Source organism: Dipodomys merriami, unplaced genomic scaffold, assembly GCF_024711535.1.
Source record: "Dipodomys merriami isolate MVZ:Mamm:240054 unplaced genomic scaffold, mDipMer1.0.p SCAF_52, whole genome shotgun sequence".
Lineage (NCBI taxonomy): Eukaryota > Metazoa > Chordata > Mammalia > Rodentia > Heteromyidae > Dipodomys > Dipodomys merriami.
In genome coordinates this window covers 7,727,125-7,749,139 of record NW_027206091.1, presented here as the reverse complement: position 1 = coordinate 7,749,139, position 22,015 = coordinate 7,727,125, and the positions used below count along the sequence as shown (strand labels likewise).

Here is a 22,015-nt window from a genome sequence, read left to right as displayed (position 1 = left end):
ACAAGGACCAACCAGTAACATCAGGAGGATGGGAGGGGGTGAGGAGGGGGGACAGCAATAGCTGAAATCAGGGTCGTCATCCATGGAGACCAACAGTTAATGTCAGAAGCAAGAGGAGAACTATGCCAGCCAGGGTAGTTATTAGGGTTGTCGCCCATGGGGACCATGAGAAGAGAGACTGATAGCATGACTCAGTTCCTCAGACTGAGGGACTCTTGCTAACGGAGGCCAAACTTTCCCTAATACAAAGGCTACCTTGCTTCATGAGAAGAAGTCCAGTCCCCAGCGATTTCAGAAAACTACCTCTGCCAATGATTCTACCTGGCTGCTCTAACTAAACCAGCATCTAGATTGCAGTAGGCTCATCCTTTCTCCCCACCATACAGATAGACATAAAGAATGTTCCACATCAGTGCACCAATCCTGACTGTATGGATAGCACAGCTAACTTAATTTTATATCAGCTTTACTCATAAGCTCCAATATGAAGACATACTCATACCATTTGCTACATACTTAAACTTACAAACATTTTAAGATAATCCTTACTTTTGCAAACCCTTTCTTATCCAGAGGAGACCATCCCCCCACCCCCAATTCCTTTCCCAAGGCTTTCTTTACTACCTCTTTCTTTACAATTCCTTGAGCTTCTTTGTGGCTAGAGTTTAAATCTGCCCAATTTTTCCTTTGGCTTGTGGAACCAAGTTATCTCAGAACAGCCTCAAGGCACCACTGGGATGGAGAAGCTTGCTAGATTTTAAGGCTAAGAGCAGGGCTGAGTCTCATTCCTTTTACTAACTGCCTTGATAACACACACTCAGGAGGAAGCAGGTTATTACCGTACCAGAGCCAAACTAGGCTGTGACTATAGAGTGGATTTCCAGTCACTATGCCCTGAAGTGCCTAAGGCAGGCCAGTGATATCCTTGCCCCCAATATCCACTGTGGGAGTAGAGAGGGTTACTGGATATCACCAACATAATGTCCCACAAGATCTTGGTTTTAGCAGCTTTCAACCGGGAAGCAGTCTCAGGTGATGGAATCAGGCAGGAGTTCAGTCTACTTTTACCACAGTGGAGGTGGTCTGGGTGAAGATGTAGATTTCCTCCAGGTGACTGTCAGGCTGTTGTTGAACTTTACCCATTAGGGTGTGCAGCAGCAGCAGCAGCAGCAGCAAGGTCTCTCAGTGGCTCCAAGGGACTGTCACCCCTGGTGCTGGGCTGTAAATTCCTACAGAGACTGGTTAAGGATGCAGTCCATAGACTTGGTAGGCTGTGGCCCCACTAGTCTTTAAGACTGTCTAGACAATGGCCCAGGACAATTTACCAAGACAACTTTTATCTATTTTGCCTCATTTTTCCAAAACTGACTCTGGACCCTTGGTCTTAAAAAGGGGATGATGGGTGAAGATTCATCTTCTGTAACTTCTTCAAGCTGACTCAGGGGTGTTGATCCTACCTAGCCAGGAACCTATAACCTTAGCCTATTTTACAAAGAGGTTACCAGGGTTAGATGTCAGTAAGAACAATATTTTAACTTTTGACAGGGGCTGGGAAGGTGGCTCAGTGGTAGAGTGCTTGCCTTGCATGCATGAGGCCCTGGGTTCGATTCCTTAGCACCACATAAGCAAAAAGAAAAAAGCTAGAAGTGGTGCTGTGGCTCAAGTGGTAGAGCACTAGCCTTGAGCTGAAGAGCTGAGGGACAGCGCCCAGGCCCAGAGTTCAGGCCCCACGACCGGACCCCCCCAAAAAAACAAAACAAAACTTTTGACAAATGCACAGACCTTTTGTCCGGCTATAGCAGTGTAGCTTGTTCAGCACTCTCGTTTGCAAAAGAATCTTTCTGGATGGCTTAGGAATGTGATCTCTAGTGCCTAAGTTACCTGTGCAAGCCTTCAGACAGATGTCAATAGAAACACACTCTCAGTTTTATAAACTTTTTTTTTTTGTTTTGTTTTTGTTTTTTGGGTCCAGTCGTGGGGCCTGAACTCTGGGCCTGAGCCCTGTCCCTCAGCTCTTCAGCTCAAGGCTAGCGCTCTACCACTTGAGCCACAGTGCCACTTCCGGCTCTTTTCTTTTTGCTTATGTGGTGTCAGGCGTGCAAGGCAAGCACTCTACCACTGAGCCACCTTCCCAGCCCCTCCCCCCCTTTTTTTGAACAGATGAATTTCATGTAGCTGGTGTCAGCTCAGTTACTGCCAGTTAGGGCTTTTGGCACATACAGGGGTTCAGATTTAAACTATCCCCCACAGTTTATAACTTTAGCTTTTTACTACTATCATAGAGGGCTGGCAAGTTCCTGTCCCTTACAATGTAGACAGTCATGGACATTAGGCATGCTTACAAACCATCTTCCCATGACCTCCTGCCTCTGACCAATTTTTGTTTTTTGTTTTTTTTTTGTCCATCGTGGGCATTGAACTCCAGGCCCGAACGCTGTCCCTCAGCTCTTCAGCTCAAGGCTAGCACTCTACGCGCCACTTCCAGTTTTCTGGTGATTTTTTTCTGGTGATTTTTATTGGAGATAAGAGTTTCACAGAGTCTCCTGCCCCAGCTGGCTTTGAACCTTGATCCTCAGATCTCAGCCTCCTGAGTAGCTAGGATTACAGGTGTAAACCACCGACACCCGGCTCTCTGACCAGTTTTTTGTTTTTGTTTTTTGTCGGTCGTGGGGCTTGAACTCTGGGCTTGGGCGCTGTCCTTGTGCTCTTCAGCTCAAGGCAAGTGCTCTACCACTTGAGCCACAGTACCACTTCGGGTTTTCTAGCGGGTTTATTGGAGATAAGAGTCTCAGGAACTTTCCTGCCTGAGCTGGCTTTGAACCGCAATCCTCAGACTCAGCCTCCTGAGTAGCTAGGATTACAGGTGTGAGCCACCAGCACCCGGCCTCTCTGAACAATTTTTGAAATGCCATGCACAAATGACTCTAGGATCTGACATTATTTCTGCCATTCAAGCAGTGGCTTACTGCCTCTGGATGCTCCTCCATTGCTTTTGTCCCAGGAGTGTCTCCTCCACACTGGGATAAATGCTTCACTGGCATTTCCCTTAGTTGATCACTGGACTTGAACTCAGGGCCTGAGTACTGTCCCTCAGCTCTACAGCTCAAGGCTAGCACTGTCAGTTTGAGTCCCAAAGCAACCCTGCTTGCTCTTTCAGCACTCTGCTGGCTGATTAGAGGTGACAGTCTCACAGGGACCTTTTTCTGCCTGGGCTGGCTTTGAACCAGTTTGCAGATCAATGAGTCTTTTTTTTTTTTTTTTTGGTCCGGTCGTGGGGCCTGAACTCTGGGCCTGGGCGCTGTCCCTCAGCTCTTCAGCTCAAGGCTAGTGCTCTACCACTTGAGCCACAGCGCCACTTCCGGCTTTTTTCTTTTTGCTTATGTGGTGCTGAGGAATCGAACCCAGGGCCTCAGGCATGCAAGGCAAGCGCTCTACCACTGAGCCACCTTCCCAGCCCCAGATCAATGAGTCTTATAAAAGGCCACTTTACTCCAATTAAAAGCAACTAGGTGGTCAACATAGAAGTAGCTTTTAAGCATGCTCTTACCTGGAACTTATTAAGAGCCAGAGTTACATCTGACAAACTTGGGTAAGAATCCTCTGTGCTTTCCTCTGGGCTTGCTGGAAACTGTTACAAAAAACCTGTAAGAGCAAACTGGAATAGCAGTTATTTTGGTAATCCTAATTTTTCCTTTGTGCACTTTGAGGCAAATGTTAAAAACAATTTTACTTTTAAACTTTATATCCAAAATCCATTCCTTGGGCTGGGAAGGTGGCTCAGTGGTAGAGTGCTTGCCTTGCATGCCTAAGGCCCTGGGTTCGATTCCTCAGCACCATATAAACAAAAAGAAAAATGCTGGAAGTGGTGCTGCAGCTCAAGTGGTAGAGCGCTAGCCTTGAGCTGAAGAGCTGAGGGACAGCACCCAGGCCAAGAGTTCAGGCCCCATGACCAGACCCCCCCAAAAAACAAAAAAATACCAAAAAAACAAAATCCATTCCTAATTTTTTAAGCCTCTTATTAATCTCTTTTTAATATTTTATACTTTAGTTTTCATTGCTTTTTGAAAAGATCCCTTGAAATCTTGAGGTCAAGTGTCACTCACTGCCTCTCAGCTGCTTGTTTTAAAACAGATACACATTAAAGCTTTTAAACTCACAATAAAAAAATTAAAAAATTAAAAAAAACTAAAAAAAAAAACCTTTTAAACTCAAATGACAATTTTTCTTTTCTTTTTTTTTTTTTTTGGGGGGGGCCCTGTTGTGGGGCCTGAACTCTGGGCCTGGGCGCTGTTCCTCATCTCTTCAGCTCAAGGCTAGCGCTCTACCACTTGAGCCACAGCGCCACTTCTGGCTTTTTTTTTTCTGCTTATGTGGTGCTGAGGAATACAACCCAGGGCCTCATGCATGCAAGACAAGCACTCTACCACTGAGCCACCTTCCCAGCCTGACAATTTTTCTTTAATGCAAGAATTACGATCACCATCATTATACCAAGAAGCTAGACTTAACACCTTTATGACTTTTTTTTTTTTTTTTTTTTTTGGGTCCGGTCGTGGGCCTGAACTCTGGGCCTGGGCACTGTCCCTCAGCTCTTCAGCTCAAGGCTAGCGCTCTACCACTTGAGCAACAGCGCCACTTCCGGCTTTTTTTTCTTTTTGCTTATGTGGTGCTGAGGAATCGAACCCAGGGCCTCATGCATGCAAGGCAAGCGCTCTACCACTGAGCCACCTTCCCAGCCCACCTTTATGACTTTTTAAAAACATATCCTAACTATAGAACATCATTGAGAGCAAGTCATATGATACAAATAAAACTTTTAAAACCTCTTTTTAAGGTCTTTTTAATTTTAATTTTAATACATCCAAGGGGCAGTTTTAGCAATGCTAATCAAATCATCACATTACTAATTTTTACCATCATGTTTCTAGTGTCTATCTGCAGGGAAAAGGGACAGAACAAAGATGGACCAACTTGGCCCCTTCTGTGGAATGGGTACATACCCAATCCGATTCTTTAGGTTTAGATGAACTGTGTTTGTACCAGCTTGCCATCTTTTACCATGCGTGGACTCCTCCCAGGGCCCACCCCACCATCTGTGGTTCCCCCCTCCCCTGGGCCTGTCCCACCATGCATGACCAGCTGAACTGCACTTCTGTCCATTCACCTCTCACCCCTAAAGATAGGTCTTCTGTTGGCTTCTAAGTTTTTACCCTTTCTTTTCTCTTGGTTCTTGAATGAAATACACAGTTTTAAACAGACAGAACAGGTACTTCTTTGACAGTGTTAAACTAACCTTTACATTTAAATTTCTATTTTTTTTTTTTTTTTTTTTGGTCATGGCGCTTGAACTCTGGGCCTGGGCGCTGTCCCTCAGCTCTTCAGCTCAAGGCGAGCGCTCTACCACTTGAGCTACAGCGCCACTTCTGGTTTTCTAGTGGTTTATTGGAGAGAGGAGTCTCACGGTCTTTCCTGCCCAGGGTTGGCTTTGAACGGTGAGCCTCAGATCTCAGCCTCCTGAGTAGCTAGGATTACAGGCGTGAGCCACCGGCGCCTGGCCTTTTTAAATTTCTAATATTTATCCCCAAATTTTAGCTAGGGGAACTAAATCCCAAATAGCCAATGCATTTTTGTTAAGCCAGATAACTTGACTACAGTATAAATAGCTTTATGCATTTTAAAATATTAGATTTTAAAATATCAGGTTTTCTATTTTTCAAGTTAAAGAATCCTTAAAAAGCCTTTTAAAATGATGTTGAGATTCTTTAAAATTTTTGGTAATGTCCAAACCTCATAACCTTTTGAATTTTAAACGTAAAACTCATCCAATTGTTACAACATGCTGACAATTCTATCTTGAACACGTTCACACTCATGTAACACACAGATCTTAAAGCACACAAAAATTAAAATCAGTTGGACTAACATTTTCTAAATCTTCAGATAACAAATATTTAAGACAAGATTTTCATTTTTTTTTTGTCGGTCGTGGAGCATGAACTCTGGGCCTGGGTGCTGTCCCTCAGCTCTTCAGCTCAAGGCGAGTGCTCTACCACTTGAGCTACAGCACCACTTCCGGTTTTCTGGTGGTTTATTGGAGATAGGAGTCTCACGGTCTCACAATCTCTCCTGCCCGGGCTGGCTTTGAACCGCAATCCTCAGATCTCAGCCTCCGGAGAAGCTAGGATTACAGGCGTGAGCCACCAGTGCCCGGCTAAGATTTTCCTTTTTTTTAACAAAGTACCTTTGTTGAGCTTCATTTTCCCAGGGCTTGATTGTTTAGCATTTCACCAATTGATCTTTTGAATACCTTTAGCTGGAGGAAGGGGGGGGGGTGTCACTTAAAACTAAACAGGACCAGCTGAATGTCTCCAAACCTGGCTCACAGCAGTCTATACCCTCCCCTCAGGCAGCTTCCATAGGGGGAAAATTCAGCCTTGAAGGGGGCTTGAAGGGGGCCAAACTAGTTCCGCAACCTTCCATGCCTCACAGGGAGGGGGACAAAGCAGGTCTGACCAAGCCCAGCTGGAGGCTGAACTTTTATTCCCCCAGAGATGTTCAAATAACAAAAATACAACTAAACACAAAAACCAAGGATCCACATTTAAAACTGGTACCAATTCTAAAACAGGACAAGACGAAGGCTGAGTTGGGGTCTAATGGGCCCCCAGCTCATCCCTACCAGAACTCTGTGCGGCTCCCCCTCAGCAAACTGAATCTAGAGTCTGCTGAGTGAGCCTGCCACTCTCACCCAGAACTTCCCTACTTCAGAAAAATAAACAAGACAAGTGGCCACAAAATCAGGTCTCAGTGAATGGGGCGACATCTCACCACCATTCACAAGTGGGACTCAAATCCACTTACCAGGGACTCGAACCCCCTCTACTCACCTCCAGAGGATTTTTCTTTTAGATTCCTGCAAATGTTGACCCAGGAGTCTTCCAAGGTGGAGGAGAATTCCCAGTCATCTTGGGGCAAGGGAAAGAAGTCCCTAGCGACCATCCTCTCAGACTACCAAGTTCTCCCCCATGCTCAGACCCCCCCTGGGCCAAGGCCTGAGGCTGAGATCTTACTGGGACCACTTGCAGGTGGTCAGTGACAGTTTCATAATTGACAAAGAAGCAAGTGACAAAAGCAGAACTAGCAGGTTTTTTGTTTGTTTGACATGAAGTAGGACAAGGTCTAGGGGTGTCGCAGGAGTGGCCTCATGGACTCACTTTGCCCCATATTTTTCCTGTAAATCCAGTTACAAACATGGCTAGCAAAAGCAAAAGCACAATGAGACACAGACACGATTATACATAGAATAAGGAGGGATCCCCAAACCAAAAGTTACTTTTCCTCTCAACCTATTTTCTCCACAAGCAAGCCCCTGTCCAACTAGGACTGCTAGGACTGGTGGAATTGAGGGGTCCCTGGACCTCCTCGGCCATAGGGGACTCTGCTGCGTCCAGCCTCACCCTACTTTTGGCTTCACTCTGGCGCCTTCTCTACCTAGGTTGACCGCAGCTTACCTCAAGGCTTTTCTGGGAACTTCTCTCCAACAGCTGAGTGCCCACACACTGTCCTCCCGGCTGGGGACTTCAATCCCCCTCAGGTTGGAGTAGCTAAGAGCTCTATCCCGGACAAGCCCCCATTAAGTGTCGTAGGAAGACCCCTACTCAGGCAGGCAAGCCCACCTAGTAGTCTGGAGTGACAGAGCCCACCACAACAAAGTTGTTAACAAAGAAGCAACTTTACTGAGAAGGTTCCTACACTGAGCGGTCAGGGCCCAAGCACAGGCTCCAGAGCTGATACTGCAACCCCAGATGGCCCCCATTCTTTGGTTGTTAAAGGCAAAATCCATGAGGTTGAGCCTGGTCACACGCAGGTGACCAATGGGATCGCAACACACAAAGGATTGTACAGTCAGACCAGACCACACACAGGTGGCCAATAGGTGGAGTTTACCTTAAGCATGTGCAAAAGGCAGTTGGAGCCAGATTACAACCTGTTTTATTTTTTTTGCTGGACGTGGGACCTGAACTCTGGGCCTCGGCGCTGTCCCTCAGCTCTTCAGCTCAAGGCTAGCGCTCTACCACTTGAGCCACACTGCCACTTCCAGCTTTTTCTGCTTATGTGGTGCTGAGGAATTGAACCCAGGACCTCATGCATGCAAGGTAAGCACTCTGCCACTGAGCCACCTTCCCAGCCCACAACCTATCTGTTTTATAGGTCAGTCTTTTAACTCAACAGTCAAGGGTGGGTTAGGTTGTTCAGGAGAGGGGGACCAGATGCATTTTGTTCATTCTGGGAACTAGGCCCATCAAGTCTAAAATCCCTAAAACAAAGGCAAGGCTCAAAATAGACTCATACCAGCTGGGGCCCCTTCTCAGGGTCCACTTCAATGTATCTCCTTCCCCAAAAATATCAGGCCACCAGGAAAGCAGGGAGGGGATCTTTATTTTGGTCACTGAAACAAAAAGTAGTTAATCTTTTGGAGTGTGTATGTGTATATGTGTGCTCCACCATTTGAGCCACAACCTCCATTTCCATCTTTTTGGTGGTTAGTTGGAGACAAGAATCTCATGGGTTTTCCTGCCTGGGCTGGCTGGCTTCAAACTATGATTTTCAGATCTCAGCCCCCAGAGTAGCTGGGATTATAGACATGCATGAGCCAGCTTGGTCAGAATTAAATGTATTTTTTTTTTTTCATTTGGAGTGCTAGGGATGGACTTGAACATGGTTAACTCTCCACTCTACCACCAAGCTAAACCCCTATATTTCACAGTTAGCAATACAGAGCAAGGTGAGCAGTCCAACAGCCTCTGGGAGGTCAGAGGCCACAATGGAAACAGCTAGAACAGAAGCCCTGGGCCCCAACAGGCATGGGAAACAATGGCCAAGGTGCTACATGCAGATTCCTGGCAACAATTCCCAACTGGGGGCCCAATTATAATTCTCCCCAGCTGTAAACCCCAGACATGGAGGGGGACTGATATTCAAAAGCCACTTGGCTGGGGTTTAGATTTACGGAAGTTTATGGCCAGAGCCAAGTGCTCAAGGTATGATCTTCCTTGAGTAGAAGCAGGCCAGCAAAGTAGGGCAAAATGCGGCTCCCAAAGAGCAAAAGTTTATTCCTTCCGCCAGCATACTGCAGCCACAGCCTGTGGCACAGGCTGCGTTCTATTCAAGGGCACCTGCCAAGTAGATGCCTGTCACCCCGACCAGAGGGGTGCCTCTTGCTAATCTGAACAAGCTTGTCAGCTGCAAAGCACACTTCTGGCCTGTCCCCAGGGTTAGGACACTTCCTAGTTCCTGGTGCCTGTTTGGGGCTGGAGCCCAGGGCAAAGGGTGCCTGGCCCTGCCTGGCTCCCCAGGACAAGGCCCTTGGAGGAATGCAGGAGGGAGGGGTCGGGGAGGGTGAGGAATTCCCTGGGCAGGGAGGAAAGAGGGCTGGCACCAAGGGTGACTATCTTGGTCCATCTCTTCCATTTTTTGATGTCTCCACCTCTCACCTTGTGCAGGCCAGAGAATTGGGGATCCTCTGATAGAATGCGCCATGACCACCACCCAGACCCAGGACTGAGTCTGTGTGCTGGGATAGGAAGACTGGCTGCCTGGCTCAGAGAAGGACGTCCCAACCTGGTAGTTTCTCCAGCTACAAGGGTATGGATTGAGTTGAGCACTGGTGGATCAGGCCTATAATCCTAGCTACTCAGAAGGCTGAGATCTGAGGATCCTGACTCAAAGGGCAGAAAAGCATATGAGAGGCTGGGAATGTGGCCTTGTGGTAGAGTGCTTGACTAGCATGCATGAAGCCCCAGGTTTGATTCCTCAGTACCACACACACAGAAAAAGCCGGAAGTGATGCTGTGACTCAAGTGGTAGAGTGCTAGCCCTGAGCTGAAGAGCTGAGGGACAGCGCCCAGGCCTAGAGTTCAAGCCCTATGACTGACCCCCCCCACCCCACACACACAAAAAGAGCTGTGAGAGTACTGGCCTTAAGCAACAGCAGCTCAGGGACAGGAAAAAAATAACCCAGAAAACAAAACTATGGAAGGCCAGCTCATCACCTTGGTGATGATGATGGCTTTCTTTTCCATTTATTGGCTGGAACTCTCCTGCCTCTGCCTCCCCAAGGCTGGAGCAAGAGAGGAATCCCCACACTCTACTATTGGTTCACACCCTTGCAGAGAACAGGCCTGCCCCCACTGTTAGGTCCTGAAGAAGGGCCCATTCTTTCCTTTCCAGATGAGGAAATGGAGCCTCAGAAAAGCAAGAGGACAGCCAGGCGCCGGTGGCTCACGCCTGTAATCCTAGCTACTCAGGAGGCTGAGATCTGAGGATCGCGGTTCAAAGCCAGCCCGGGCAGGAGAGACTGTGAGACTCCTATCTCCAATAAACCACCAGAAAACCGGAAGTGGCGCTGTAGCTCAAGTGGTAGAGCGCTCGCCTTGAGCTGAAGAGCTGAGGGACAGCATCCAGGCCCAGAGTTCAAGCCCCACGACCGACCAAAAAAAAAAAAAAAAAAAAAAAAAAAGAAAAGCAAGAGGACACAGAGCCTTGCAGACCGCTCCCCTCTTCCTCCTGACTGACTCACCCCTACAGCTCCACAGGTCAGGAAGGTGGGGGCATGGCTAACAGCCAGTAGCAGGGTGGAGGGAGGTGAGGAAGTCAAGGGAAGGAGGAAGCTCCCAGGGGAGGGTGTGGAGCGCTGTGCTAGGGCTCCCTCTGCTGGGCACAGGATAAAGAGCAGGACACAGGAGTGCCCCATCTACAAATCTTTATTGAACGCCTGCAGTTACTGGGATGAGGCCATGATGCTGGACACACCTGGGGACAAAAGGAAGGAACCAGGGTGAGCTTGGGAAGAGTGGGAGGTGAGCCTTTAGCTGCCCACCCCTACCCCAGGGGTGGATCGCCGGCCCCCTGGAGAGCCAAGGTTACCACCACAAAGGCAATTTGATGTAGTAGATAACACAAAACCAGGGACTCCAGGACAAGGCCTGGGTTAAAATCTCAGCTCTTCTTGATGACAGCAGGTTAGCCTTGGGCAAGTCACTTAAGAGCTCAGTTTCCCCACAAGCAAGAAGCAGCTTCTCTGTAGGATTGTGGGGTTAAAAGGTGTGCCTGTCATCCCAGCTACGCAGGAGGCTGAGATCCAGAGGGATGTGGTTCAAAGTCTCCAAAAACACTGGTAAAAAGCCAAGATGGAAGTATGGCTCAAGTGGTAGAGTGTCAGCTGAGTAGGCACAAAGGCTGAGTTTGAGCCTCAGTCCTGAAGTGCCTAGAAACACACTGGGTACTAAGTGCCATCACTATCAGCATCACAGTACTGAATCTGGACAGCCTGCCTCAAGCTGCTGGAATTCTCTCAGGTCCCAGCAGGGCATCGCTTTTACAGGGAAGGTCCATGGGGCAAAGGTAATCATCTTTGCTCCATTCCTCCCTTCAGTATCAAACCAGCCACTCTGTGCTCCGTGTTATTTCATGTGGTAAACATCACAGTGTTTCTACTAGCTGATGGACTGCAGTGAGCACATCTTCCTTACAGGATTGATGTCACCCAGTGGCCATCATTACTGTAAATGTCATTCTCAAGTGTTTTGTTTTTTTTGGGTGCCAGTCCTAGGGCTTCAACTCTGGACCTGGGCACTGTCCCTAAACATTTTTTGCTCTAGGCCAGCACTCTACCACTTGAGTCATGGTGTCACTTCTGGCTTTTTTTTTTGTAGTTTAGTGGAAATCAGAGTCTCATGGACTTTCCTGCCTGGCCTGGCTTTGAACCATGAATCTCAGATCTCAGCTTCCTGTATAGTTTGGATTACAGGCGTGAGCCACTGGCACCCAGTTTCATGAGGAAATTGACACAGAGAGATAAGATCACCCTAAGCTGTGAGGTGGGGACTCAAATATCCCACACCACACGAACCCACCTCCAGAACCTGCTGGTGATACGCTGGGTCCCAAAGGGACAGAGTGCCTGGGACTGCAGGGTGTGGAAACCCTGCCAGGCTAGTCTTCTCGGCTCTGGGGAGTTCTTTTTCTACAGTGTGGCAGATGCAAATTTCCCAGCCCTGATTTAGGAAGTGATGGCCTCCCTGGGGTCCTCTGCGCCCAGTGTGGTGTCTGTGGTGGGTGGGTGGCACTCACTGTCGAAGTCGATCTTCTCCACGATGTTCTTGGGCTTGATGCTCTCCTCCTGGCTACAGATGAAGATCTGTCCCGAGTCATCAGCACTCCAGCCGTACTTGCTCATCCACACCTTCAGCTGGTTGTCTGCAGGTGACACGGGAAGCACAGGAGGCAGTGCTAATGACACCAACCAACCTCTCCTGCCTGGATGGCAGCGGCCTCCCCTGGTAAATCTCCCTGCTGCCCTCCCATGGCCCATTCCACACACAGCCACTAGAGGGCACTCCGGCTTTCTTGTCCTCCCCAGAGAGTGCTTGGTCTTCACCTCTTCCCTTTTCTCTCCAGGCAGATTTCCTTCCCCACCAGGACTATGCCCAACATTAACACCAGGAGTAAGGCTATTTGACCCTGAAGAACCCAAACATCCTGCTAAAGCAGTGGCCAGCCATATTTTCTGTACAACAATTACCAATTTGATACTGATCAGCCTAACCCTTCTTTGTTTTAAATTCTGAGGTGTGTGTCATATTTTCCCACTTTTTCTTGGTAGGAGACACAAGGTTTCATATATCCCCAGGATAGTCTCAAACTAATATCCTCCTAACTCTGCTTTCTGAGTGGTGAGACTATAGTCAAGTACTTTCACATGCAGTCTATAAAAAGCTTTTAATGTGGGGCTGGGAAGGTGGCTCAGTGGTAGAGCGCTTGCCTTGCATGCATGAGGCCCTGGGTTCGATTCCTCAGCACCACATAAGCAAACAGAAAAAAGCCGGAAGTGGCGCTGTGGCTCAAGTGGTAGAGCACTAGCCTTGAGCTGAAGAGCTGAGGGACAGCGCCCAGGCCCAGAGTTCAGGCCCCATCACGGGACCCCTCCCCCCAAAAAAAGCTTTTAATGTCACTTTTTTCCCCCCAGTTGTGAGACCTGGGCAGTATCCCTCAGCTTTTTGCTCAAGACTAGCGCTCTAACACTTTTGAGCCACAGCACCACTTCTGATTTTCTGGTGGTTAACTGGAGATTCAGAGTCTCTCAGACTTTTTTTGCTCAGGCTGGCTTTGAACTATGATCCTTAGATCTCAGCCTCAGAGTAGCTAGGATTAAAGGTGTGAGCCAACTTCACTTTCAAATACACAAAACACTTAGTTCAGGCCCCATGACAAAAACAAAAAAACAAAAAACTCTTCAAGGAATGTCCCCAGGAGTCGACCCCTAAGCCCATCAGTGTTCTCTCTGTTTCAACTCCCTGTCCCAGACACAATCAGCAATCGTGTTAACTCTTAGTTTTCCTTGCTGTTGTTCTCTTTGCAAAAGTCAATGTATGAACATTCTGGTCTGTTTTGGTGGAAATTTTCAAAAGCACCCTTCCGATCTAGGCCCTCCCTGCTCAGGACCTTCTCTGGCTCATTCAGATAAAAGGACAAAGGCCCCCAAGGCCTTACCCCCACAACTTGGAGGTTTTCCCTCCAATCACTTCCCCAGCTGTTGGGAGCCCTTGGGAGCTGACAGTAAAGCTCAAAGGTCATCTTGACCCCCGTGCTAGCTTAAAGGCATGTACAAGGAACTGGCTTACTTAAAAGACATCAGGTGCCCAGGATTGCTTTGCTATGTCTGCAGTTTGTTTTAAAATTTCCTTATTTTTCTGGACTACAGTAGAACGGCATGAGTGTGGGGGCCCGCGAGGATGCACCGAGCCACATGTGCGGAACTCCCAATACCCAGGCTGCTCCCATGTTCTGAAGAGGACAACCTTACAAGATATTGACTTTTATATATGCCCAGGAATTAACTGAACTGCTTTGGACATTACTTTTTTTTTTTTGGTCCGGTCGTGGGGCCTGAACTCTGGGCCTGGGCGCTGTCCCTCAGCTCTTCAGCTCAAGGCTAGCGCTCTCTACCACTTGAGCCACAGCGCCACTTCCGGCTTTTTTCTTTTTGCTTATGTGGTGCTGAGGAATCGAACCCAGGGCCTCAGGCATGCAAGGCAAGCGCTCTACCACTGAGCCACCTTCCCCGCCCCTGCTTTGGACATTTCTAACTGTGGTGGGACTGGTGTTTATTACTGTGCTAGGTGGGGATGTGAGGTCACTGGGACGGGCTCTTGGATCATGCACAAGGGCCCTCCCTATCCTTGTCTGGTGAATCTCGCCCCCCAGACTTGCCTCAAACCCCCTGCGTGGCCAATGCTATTCTTACCAATGTAATCCTGTTAAAATAACCTTTACAGAGGAGAGAAAAGGATAACTAGGAGGAGGGTCTGCCATTAAAACAAAAAAGGGGGAATCTGTAGGGCACATGGGCAGCAAAGATGGCGCTGAGATGGAGTTGAGTGGGCAGAGCCCACCGGGCGCTGGTGGCTCACGCCTGTAATCCTAGCTACTCAGGAGGCTGAGATCTGAGGATCGCGGTTCAAAGCCAGCCCGGGCAGGAGAGACCGTGAGACCGTGAGACTCCTATCTCCAATAAACCACCAGAAAACCGGAAGTGGCACTGTGGCTCAAGTGGTAGAGCGCTAGCCTTGAGCTGAAGAGCTGAGGGACAGCGCCCAGGCCCAGAGTTCAAGCCCCACGACCGACAAAAAAAAAAAGAGTGGGCAGAACCCAATTTGCTTTACGTTCAGTGCGTAACCAGCCTGTGGAAGCTTAGGTGCATGATAGGGTGTGACCTTAACAGCGATTGGATCCTCTTCCTCCCCTGCCATGCCACCTGCTCTTTTTTGCTTTAAAAATGGCTTAATAAACGAGTTTTTTCCTGCTCGACTTGACTCCCCGGTGCGTCTGATTATCTCCCGGGCTGAGGGAGGCTGGGGAATGGGCGAGTGGCCGCACTTACCTTTCCTCAGACCCCGTCCATCTTTCGTGGGACGGACAAAGACCCGACACCCAGCTCTGGCCCCGGGCCCCCCAGTGAACTGAAGGGCAGCCCTGCCCTGGTCCCCATCTCTATCTGCCCACCTCAGTCCACTCTCACTGTCCTTCAGGGTCAATCACGCCAGGCCACAGACATCTACAAGAACACGTCTCCAGTCTGCTGTTCACAGCCACGTGCCCAGCATGTCTGAACAGTGTCTGGCCCAGAGCTGGCTCAACTGGGTGTTGGATAGGAAGTGGACACATGGTGCAGGAGCTCCCTGAGGAAGCAGTTTTCTCCCTGGGCTTGGAAACAGCCTAGATGGCTGAGGCCCAATGCCCATGCCTGCCCTCCCCGCTCCCAGGTTGGCCCAAGGACCCAGACCTTACCTGTCAGATCCCCAAGCATCTCGGCCAGCAGCCAGCGGTCGATGTGCTGGTAGGTGATGCCCACCACATGGCAGATAACTGGTTGGGAACAAAGGTGCAACTGGACGCTACAGGGCCCTGCTGCCATCCCGGCCTCCCCTGCAGAGCCCATGCTTGGTGGACTTACACTTCCGCACAGAGTCCTCGAAGCCAGTTATGCCTTCCAGAAGGTCCATGTTCTCATCCAGGGCTTGCTGAGAGGAGGAGGGTAGAGGGTTACCACTAATAGCAGTGCTTGGGTTAAAGTGTGGAAGGCCAGGCAGGATTCCAAGCTCACGGCCAGCCTGGGACATGTAATGAGACCCTAGCGTGTCTCTATGTTCCCATTACTGCCATTGTACTCACTTTAGCACAAGCCTGGAGACTAAGACATAGCAACTAAGTGACCGGCCTACAAGCATGGGTTTAAAGCTGGCAGGTGGGAACAGCAGCCTCCAGAGAGAGGACACATGCAGATCAGTCAACCTTTGGGCCAACATCCCCTGGCCCAAGCCCCATAGGATTTATGTGCCACTTCTGTGCCCTTACTCCACCCATTTTGCCCTCACTAGCCTCCAGCCTCTGGGCCTCTCTGACATACCAAGCACCCACCCATCTCAGGGCCTTTGCACTGTCACAGTGCCTGGAACCCCCTCCCCCCATGACTGCCCCTTGCCCCTCAGGAACAGCAGCCAGTGAGCTACAGGAAAACTAAGAGAACAGCTGCCCTGGGAGTCCCTGGTGAAGGGCTGGAGGATGCCAGATGAGATCACCCACATGGAGGCCAAAGGGACAGGTTGAGGGACAGGATGAGGCTGGCCTACTGGACCCAACAATGTGGAGAGGACTATAGAGATCTGACAGGAGCAAACTGACTTCTGAGATAGGGTCTTACTATTATCCCAGGCTTGCTGAGGTTATGAAGAGTGTATGTGTGGAGGAGCAGGGGCAGGTCAAACCCCACTCTACATGAGTACAGGGAGCAGGAAGCATAGCAGAGGCAGCCTGTCCCAGAAGGATAACTGACAATGCCAACTTGCCCATTTGACATGACTTTCTGGAATGTGAGGCTTTCAGGGCTTTTGTTTTTGTTTTTTGGGGTCCAGTCGTGGGGCCTGAACTCTGGGCCTGGGCGCTGTCCCTCAGCTCTTCAGCTCAAGGCTAGCGCTCTACCACTTGAGTTACAGCGCCACTTCCGGCTTTTAATTTTTTGCTTATGTGGTGCTGAGGAATCGAACCCAGGGCCTCATGCATGCAAGGCAAGTGCTCTACCACTGAGCCACCTTCCCAGCCCTTGTTTTTGTTTTTTAAAGCAAGCAACTGTCTGAAATTTCTATAACCTTGCTCTGGATGGAGCAGGACAAGGCCTCAAACCCTTTCAAGATTGTTCTGGCAAGCTCTGTAGGAATGCACAGGGCCACAGCAGACCCAAGCACGCTGGAGGCTTGCTAGAGGCTTTATATGAAAACCAGGTCAGGTGCCCGTGGCTCACACCTGTAATCCTAGCTATTCAGGAGGCTGAGATTTGAAGATTGCAGTTAAAGCCAGCCCAGGCAGGAAACTCATCCCCACCAAACTACCAAAAAAGCTGGAAGTGGGGCTATGGCTTAAGTGGTAGAATGCTAACCTTGAGCCTCGTAGGGACAGAGCCCAGGCCCTGAGTTCAAGCCCCAATACTAGCAAGAAACAGAGCCAACTGGCCCCTGGCACAGAGCACAACTAGAGAGGGTAGAGGGGAGGGACAAAGCTGGTGGAGGAGGTGGCAGACCAAAGAGAACGCTTTTTCCCAGCATGCAGCCATGATGCAAACTGCACTGGAAGGGCAGGCGGGACATTAGGAAGGGTAGATAATAGCTGTGTGTTGTGGTGAGGGGTAAGGGAAGGTCTCCAGGGGCGGAAGGTGACCTTGGTCAGTTTCTCTGAGGTCACAGAAAAGGCTATACACAAGGATATGTGTGAATCTTGCTCTAGCTTTTCTTATTTTAAATTTAAGTTCCAGGCTGGGCTTGCCTGTGTGTTCCTGGGCTCTCTCCAGCTGTGTTCACCCTCTCAGGTCTAGCTGTACAGGGAGCACACAGACTTATGGTAAGGAAGAAAGCAGAGTTCCTTGGGGCCTGAATATGGAGGTCAGGTGGCTCAGTGAGGCTGGACATCTTACAGGAGCTGAAAAACTGGAGGAGAGCATGGGGCACAGGGCCTCTACCAAGCACACATCCACCAAGCCAGCTGCTCCCCTCACCCACCCCACCCACAGACCAAGGAAGTTACCCAGAAAGCCTGGAAATGGCAGGTCTCTAGCAGGTCCCCAAGGTACAAAATCTGCCGGATAGGCCGTTCTTCTTGCTGGGAGGAGGGCATGTTAAGGGAAAATGGCCACAAAGCCCAGGGAGGCTGGGGTCAAGGCCTTAGAGCATAAATCTGCCCACACCAGCTGGTGATTCCAAAGCTTTCCATGGTTCTCCCATGCCGTGAAGCCAGCCCCATTCCGCTGAGAAATGGTGGCTTGCCCACATTGCAATTATCCCACAGTATCCAAGGCAGCTCTGAACGCTTCCTTCCCGCCTTCCTCCCAGGTGCTCTCTGGGGTCACCCTTGCCTTTCCTTGGCTTTCATGCATTCTCAATCTCAGGAGGCTTCTAGAACCTAGGAAAGGGGGGTGGGGCATGTCCTGCTGGTTCCTCCAGCCCCAGCGCTGACCATGCTAGGCTGTCAAGGACAGGAGTCTGGTCATCTCCTCACTGGACTGTGAACCCTGACTGAAAGCAGAGCCAGGCCATCCCACCACTGCAGTGTCCCGCCCAGGTGAGCGAGCCTGGGCCAGTTCCTCGGTGCCCAGTGTAGGACACAGTGAAGGATACATGTGCCTGGTCGATCATGCACTTGCACAAGGTGAAGTCGGTGTGGGGCAGGTTGGTGAGGGCCTTCAGCAGGATCTGGGCAGTGACCGTGGTCTGAAAGAAGGCTGGGTTGAACTGGTACCTGAGGAGGGACACAAGAGACATGGCACAGTGGCACCCCCAGGTCCCCAGGCTTTGCCGGGTGCCACTGCTTTACTCTGGAGTTTGAGAGTTGGGCAGGCCTGCATTCTAGGCCCAATCACACTTTCTGGCAGAGGAACCCTAAACTTCAAGCTCACTTCTCCTGGCTGAAGATGGGGACAGTAAATCCTCATGCCCTCTACTACTGAGCCACATTCCCAGTCCCCTCACAAACACCTAATAGGGGGATACTAGTTTGTGAGGAGAGCCAGGTGTGGTGGCTCAAGACTGTAATTCTAGCTACTTGGGAGGCAAGAAATTAGGGGATCACCGATAGAGGCCAGTCTTAGTTGAGACTCTATCTCAACCAACAGCTGGGTGCACTGGTATGTACCTGTCATCCCTGGTAACATAGAGAAGCACAGTAGGAGGGTCATGGCCCTAAGAGACCCCATCTCAAAAATGATCAAGCCATGGGCTAGGAATGTGGCTTAGAGGTAGAGTGCTTGCCTAGCATGTATGAAGCCCCAGGTTTGCTTCCTCAGTACTACATAAACAGAAAAGGCTGGAAGTGGTAGAGTGCTAGCCTTGAGCAAAAGCAGCTCAGGGACAGTGCCCAGGCCCCGAGTTCAAGCCCCAGGACTAGCAAAAAAAAAAAAAAAAAAAAAAAAAAGGAAAGGGGGGAGAGGAAGAAGGAAAAAAATGACCAAGGCAAAAAGGAGCTGGATGCAAGAATGAAATGGTAGAGCTCCTGCCTACCAAGAAAGAGGCTGAGTTCAACTCCCAATGCAAAAAGGGGGGTGGGGAGGAAGAGAAGGGAGCAATACTTTGAGGTGGTACAGCTCTGGAGCCCACTAAGACTAGGTTCAAACATCTTTGAATGGCCTTTGAATGCTTACTTAAAATTCAGTGACTCAGTTTCCTCCCTCCCCAAAGAGAAGACTGGGAATCCACCTTGGGGATAAAGCCAGTGCTTAGCATACACAAGGCCCTGGGTTCAGTCACTAGGCCACAAACACAACTGAGGTCTCAAAAAGCCCAGGGATGGAGACGTCGCTCATAGTAAGCACATGAGGAGGCCCTGGGTTCCATCCTCACACCACAAACACCAACCAAGTGGCCAAAACCCACTAAGAAACCTAGCAGCCTGGTATTTAGTACCCACTGAGTACTTACCAGGCAGTGGATAACAACATCCAAACCATCCCCAGAAACACCACTGCCTTTTCCATTACACACGTGGGAAAACCACCCTCTACACTGTGTTGAGAAAGGACCCAAGGGGAAGAACCTAAACAACCCACCAAGAAGACAGAGTCTTGATGTTCCATGTGTGTACCAGTACTAGGGTGTGAACTCAGGGCCTGGGCACTGTCCCTCAGCTCTTCAGTTCAAGGCTAGCGCTCTACCACTTGAGCCACAGCGCCACTTCTGGCTTTTTTCTTTTTTCTTCAGTGGTGCTGAGGAATCGAGCCAAGGGCCTCAGGCATTCAAGGCAAGCGCTCTACCACTGAGCCACCTTCCCAGCCCCAGGGACTCAATTTCTTGCTCAGCTTTTTTACTCACGGTTGGAGCTTGAGCACTTAATGGGATTTTGTTGGTTAATTGGAGAAAAGCATCTCCAATCTGTTTGGGGCTTTGTCTGATTGGGCTGGCTTTGAAGATCTCAGCTTTCTAGGATTATAGGTGTGAGCCACTGGAGCCCAGCTGGTGAAACTAGTATTTTAAAAGTTGGCCCCAAACTTAGTGGGCTGCCTAGTTTTGCATCCTAAAGATAAGTGACATACTGCAGGCTGCCCCAGACACCCACCCACCCAGGGCTGTCATGAATTAGTACTTGTTTGCTAGCTGCTGGCCTGGGGTGGGGAGGGGATGGATAACTCACAACTTCAGGACCGCTAGGTTGGCTTCCAGATCATAAGCATTCTCCTTGGCCTGCGTCTCCACATAGCGCTCCAAGGTGGCCAGATTCTCAGGATTGTACCTAGAGGAGAATCAAGGTGGGTAAACAGTGGGATGTGGTTGGTCTAACATCTGTCATTCCAACATCTAGGGGGCTGAGGCAAGACTCTCTTGAGATTTCAAAGCAAGCCTAGGCCACACTGAGTTTGAGGTCAGCCAGGGCTACGCAGTGGAATCCTGCCCCATATAACATAAAATGGGTGAGCAGAGAGGAGACAGAAGTTAAGGGATACTAATCTGTCCCTCCTTTCTTCCCTACGTCCAGCCCCTCTAAAAATATCCGGTCCTGATCACCAACTCTACTCAGTAAGTCAATTCTACAACCCCTAATAAAACCTCCAGCAGACCTCTCCAGACCCCAATGAACCCCGGTGTGGTTTGGGGAACGCCCACCACCCCCTCATTCAGCCAATTACTGCTCCACAAGAACAACACCTATGGCTTTATGGATCACTTCTGGTTCCCGAGATTGCCCACCACTGACAGAGCAGACTTCACTGAACAACTGGATGAAGGATATACCCGGCAAGGGAGGGAGGTACTGAGAGACTTGAGGGGGCAGAGAGGGAAACTAAGGAACTCAGTCCGAGCGCGAGATCGCTCCTGCTGCTAAGCCTGCCTAAACATCCTCAGGCATCTCCAGGATGACCTCTAGCAGGCAGAAAGACCGAGAAACCCTCACCTAGGGGCAAGCTTAAGACCCTGACCGGATATCCCGTCCTGGCTGTCTCGGAAAATCTCCTGTCTTCTACCCCTGCGGGGCCAGAACGACCCCTCGGACCCAACTCAGACCTGTCGATACCCTTGAGCAACTTGCCCACGTTCGCTCTCATCTGCTCAAACATCGCCATGACTACAGTCGCGCTCTGCTGCCACAAACAGACGAAAACCGGCCCCGGCGGCTCCTCGAGGAGCAGAAGAGGAAGAGGGGACGGAAACGGAAATACATCACGTTCCTCACCTCACAGCTCGGTGCTGGGACGAGGAGGGGGCGGGGCCAAGAGATCGAGAGAAGAAGGGAAATGCTTTTCTGACAGCCCAGCGCTTTCCGGCTACCACGTGACTCCTGCCCAGTAGTCGTACTTCGCGCGTGCGCACTCGCCCCCGCCCCTGCTGGAACCAAAGGCGTGTAAAAAAAAAAAAAAAACCAAACCTAGTCGCTCGCAGTGCGCGTGCGCCTTTTCTTGGGGCGAGGGGGCCGGGCTAATTCTCCCTCCTCCCCCTCCTCCCATCTAGACCAGTGAACTGGTCCTGTAGTCTAGGACGCATGCGCGCCCTACCTCTCTGCTCACAGCGCGCGCTTTCGTCGGGCTGTGCTTGGCCGCAGATGCAGCGAGTAGCCGGCGCGGGGACGTCGTAGTTCTTCCTTTGGGTCATGGTCACATCCCAAGGGTTGGGGACTCTCTGAGGTCTTTCTGCCCCGCCCCCCCGAGGCAGGATCTAGCATTCTGACTTTCCTAGTTTGAGATCTGGGTTCGAGTCCCCACGCTTCGTTCCAGTTCCCGGAGAAGAGGGCTCACTAAGCTGAAGTCCTCACAAAGCAACACCCGCTGCTAGCTGCGGGCGGGCTCCTCTTCTGCACTCTAAAATTGTGCATAGATTCTGTACACTGCATGTATATTATATAATGCACGGGCATATGCCGTGTGTGCAAGCGTGTTCCAAATACACATAAAAATCCAGATACCAGACACCACAGCAAGGAGCTG

At 50.0% G+C, this 22,015-nt stretch overlaps 1 protein-coding gene and 1 non-coding gene across 2 annotated transcripts; both read right to left on the bottom strand.

Moving 5' to 3' along the window:
* Positions 1-10,745: 10,745 nt before the first annotated feature.
* Positions 10,746-21,244, bottom strand: LOC138811148 (eukaryotic translation initiation factor 3 subunit K). Its single transcript, XM_069998790.1, has 8 exons — positions 21,099-21,244; positions 20,230-20,328; positions 18,225-18,345; positions 17,635-17,709; positions 15,515-15,581; positions 15,349-15,426; positions 12,133-12,258; positions 10,746-10,812 (listed from the first exon to the last, which is right to left on the bottom strand). The coding sequence occupies exons 1-8, from the start codon at positions 21,155-21,157 to the stop codon at positions 10,781-10,783; spliced, it is 657 nt and encodes a 218-aa protein (XP_069854891.1). The 5' UTR covers positions 21,158-21,244; the 3' UTR covers positions 10,746-10,780.
* Positions 16,685-16,817, bottom strand: LOC138811368 (small nucleolar RNA SNORA9). Its single transcript, XR_011367363.1, has one exon. It is a non-coding gene; the product is annotated as a small nucleolar RNA SNORA9 (small nucleolar RNA).
* Positions 21,245-22,015: the final 771 nt, after the last annotated feature.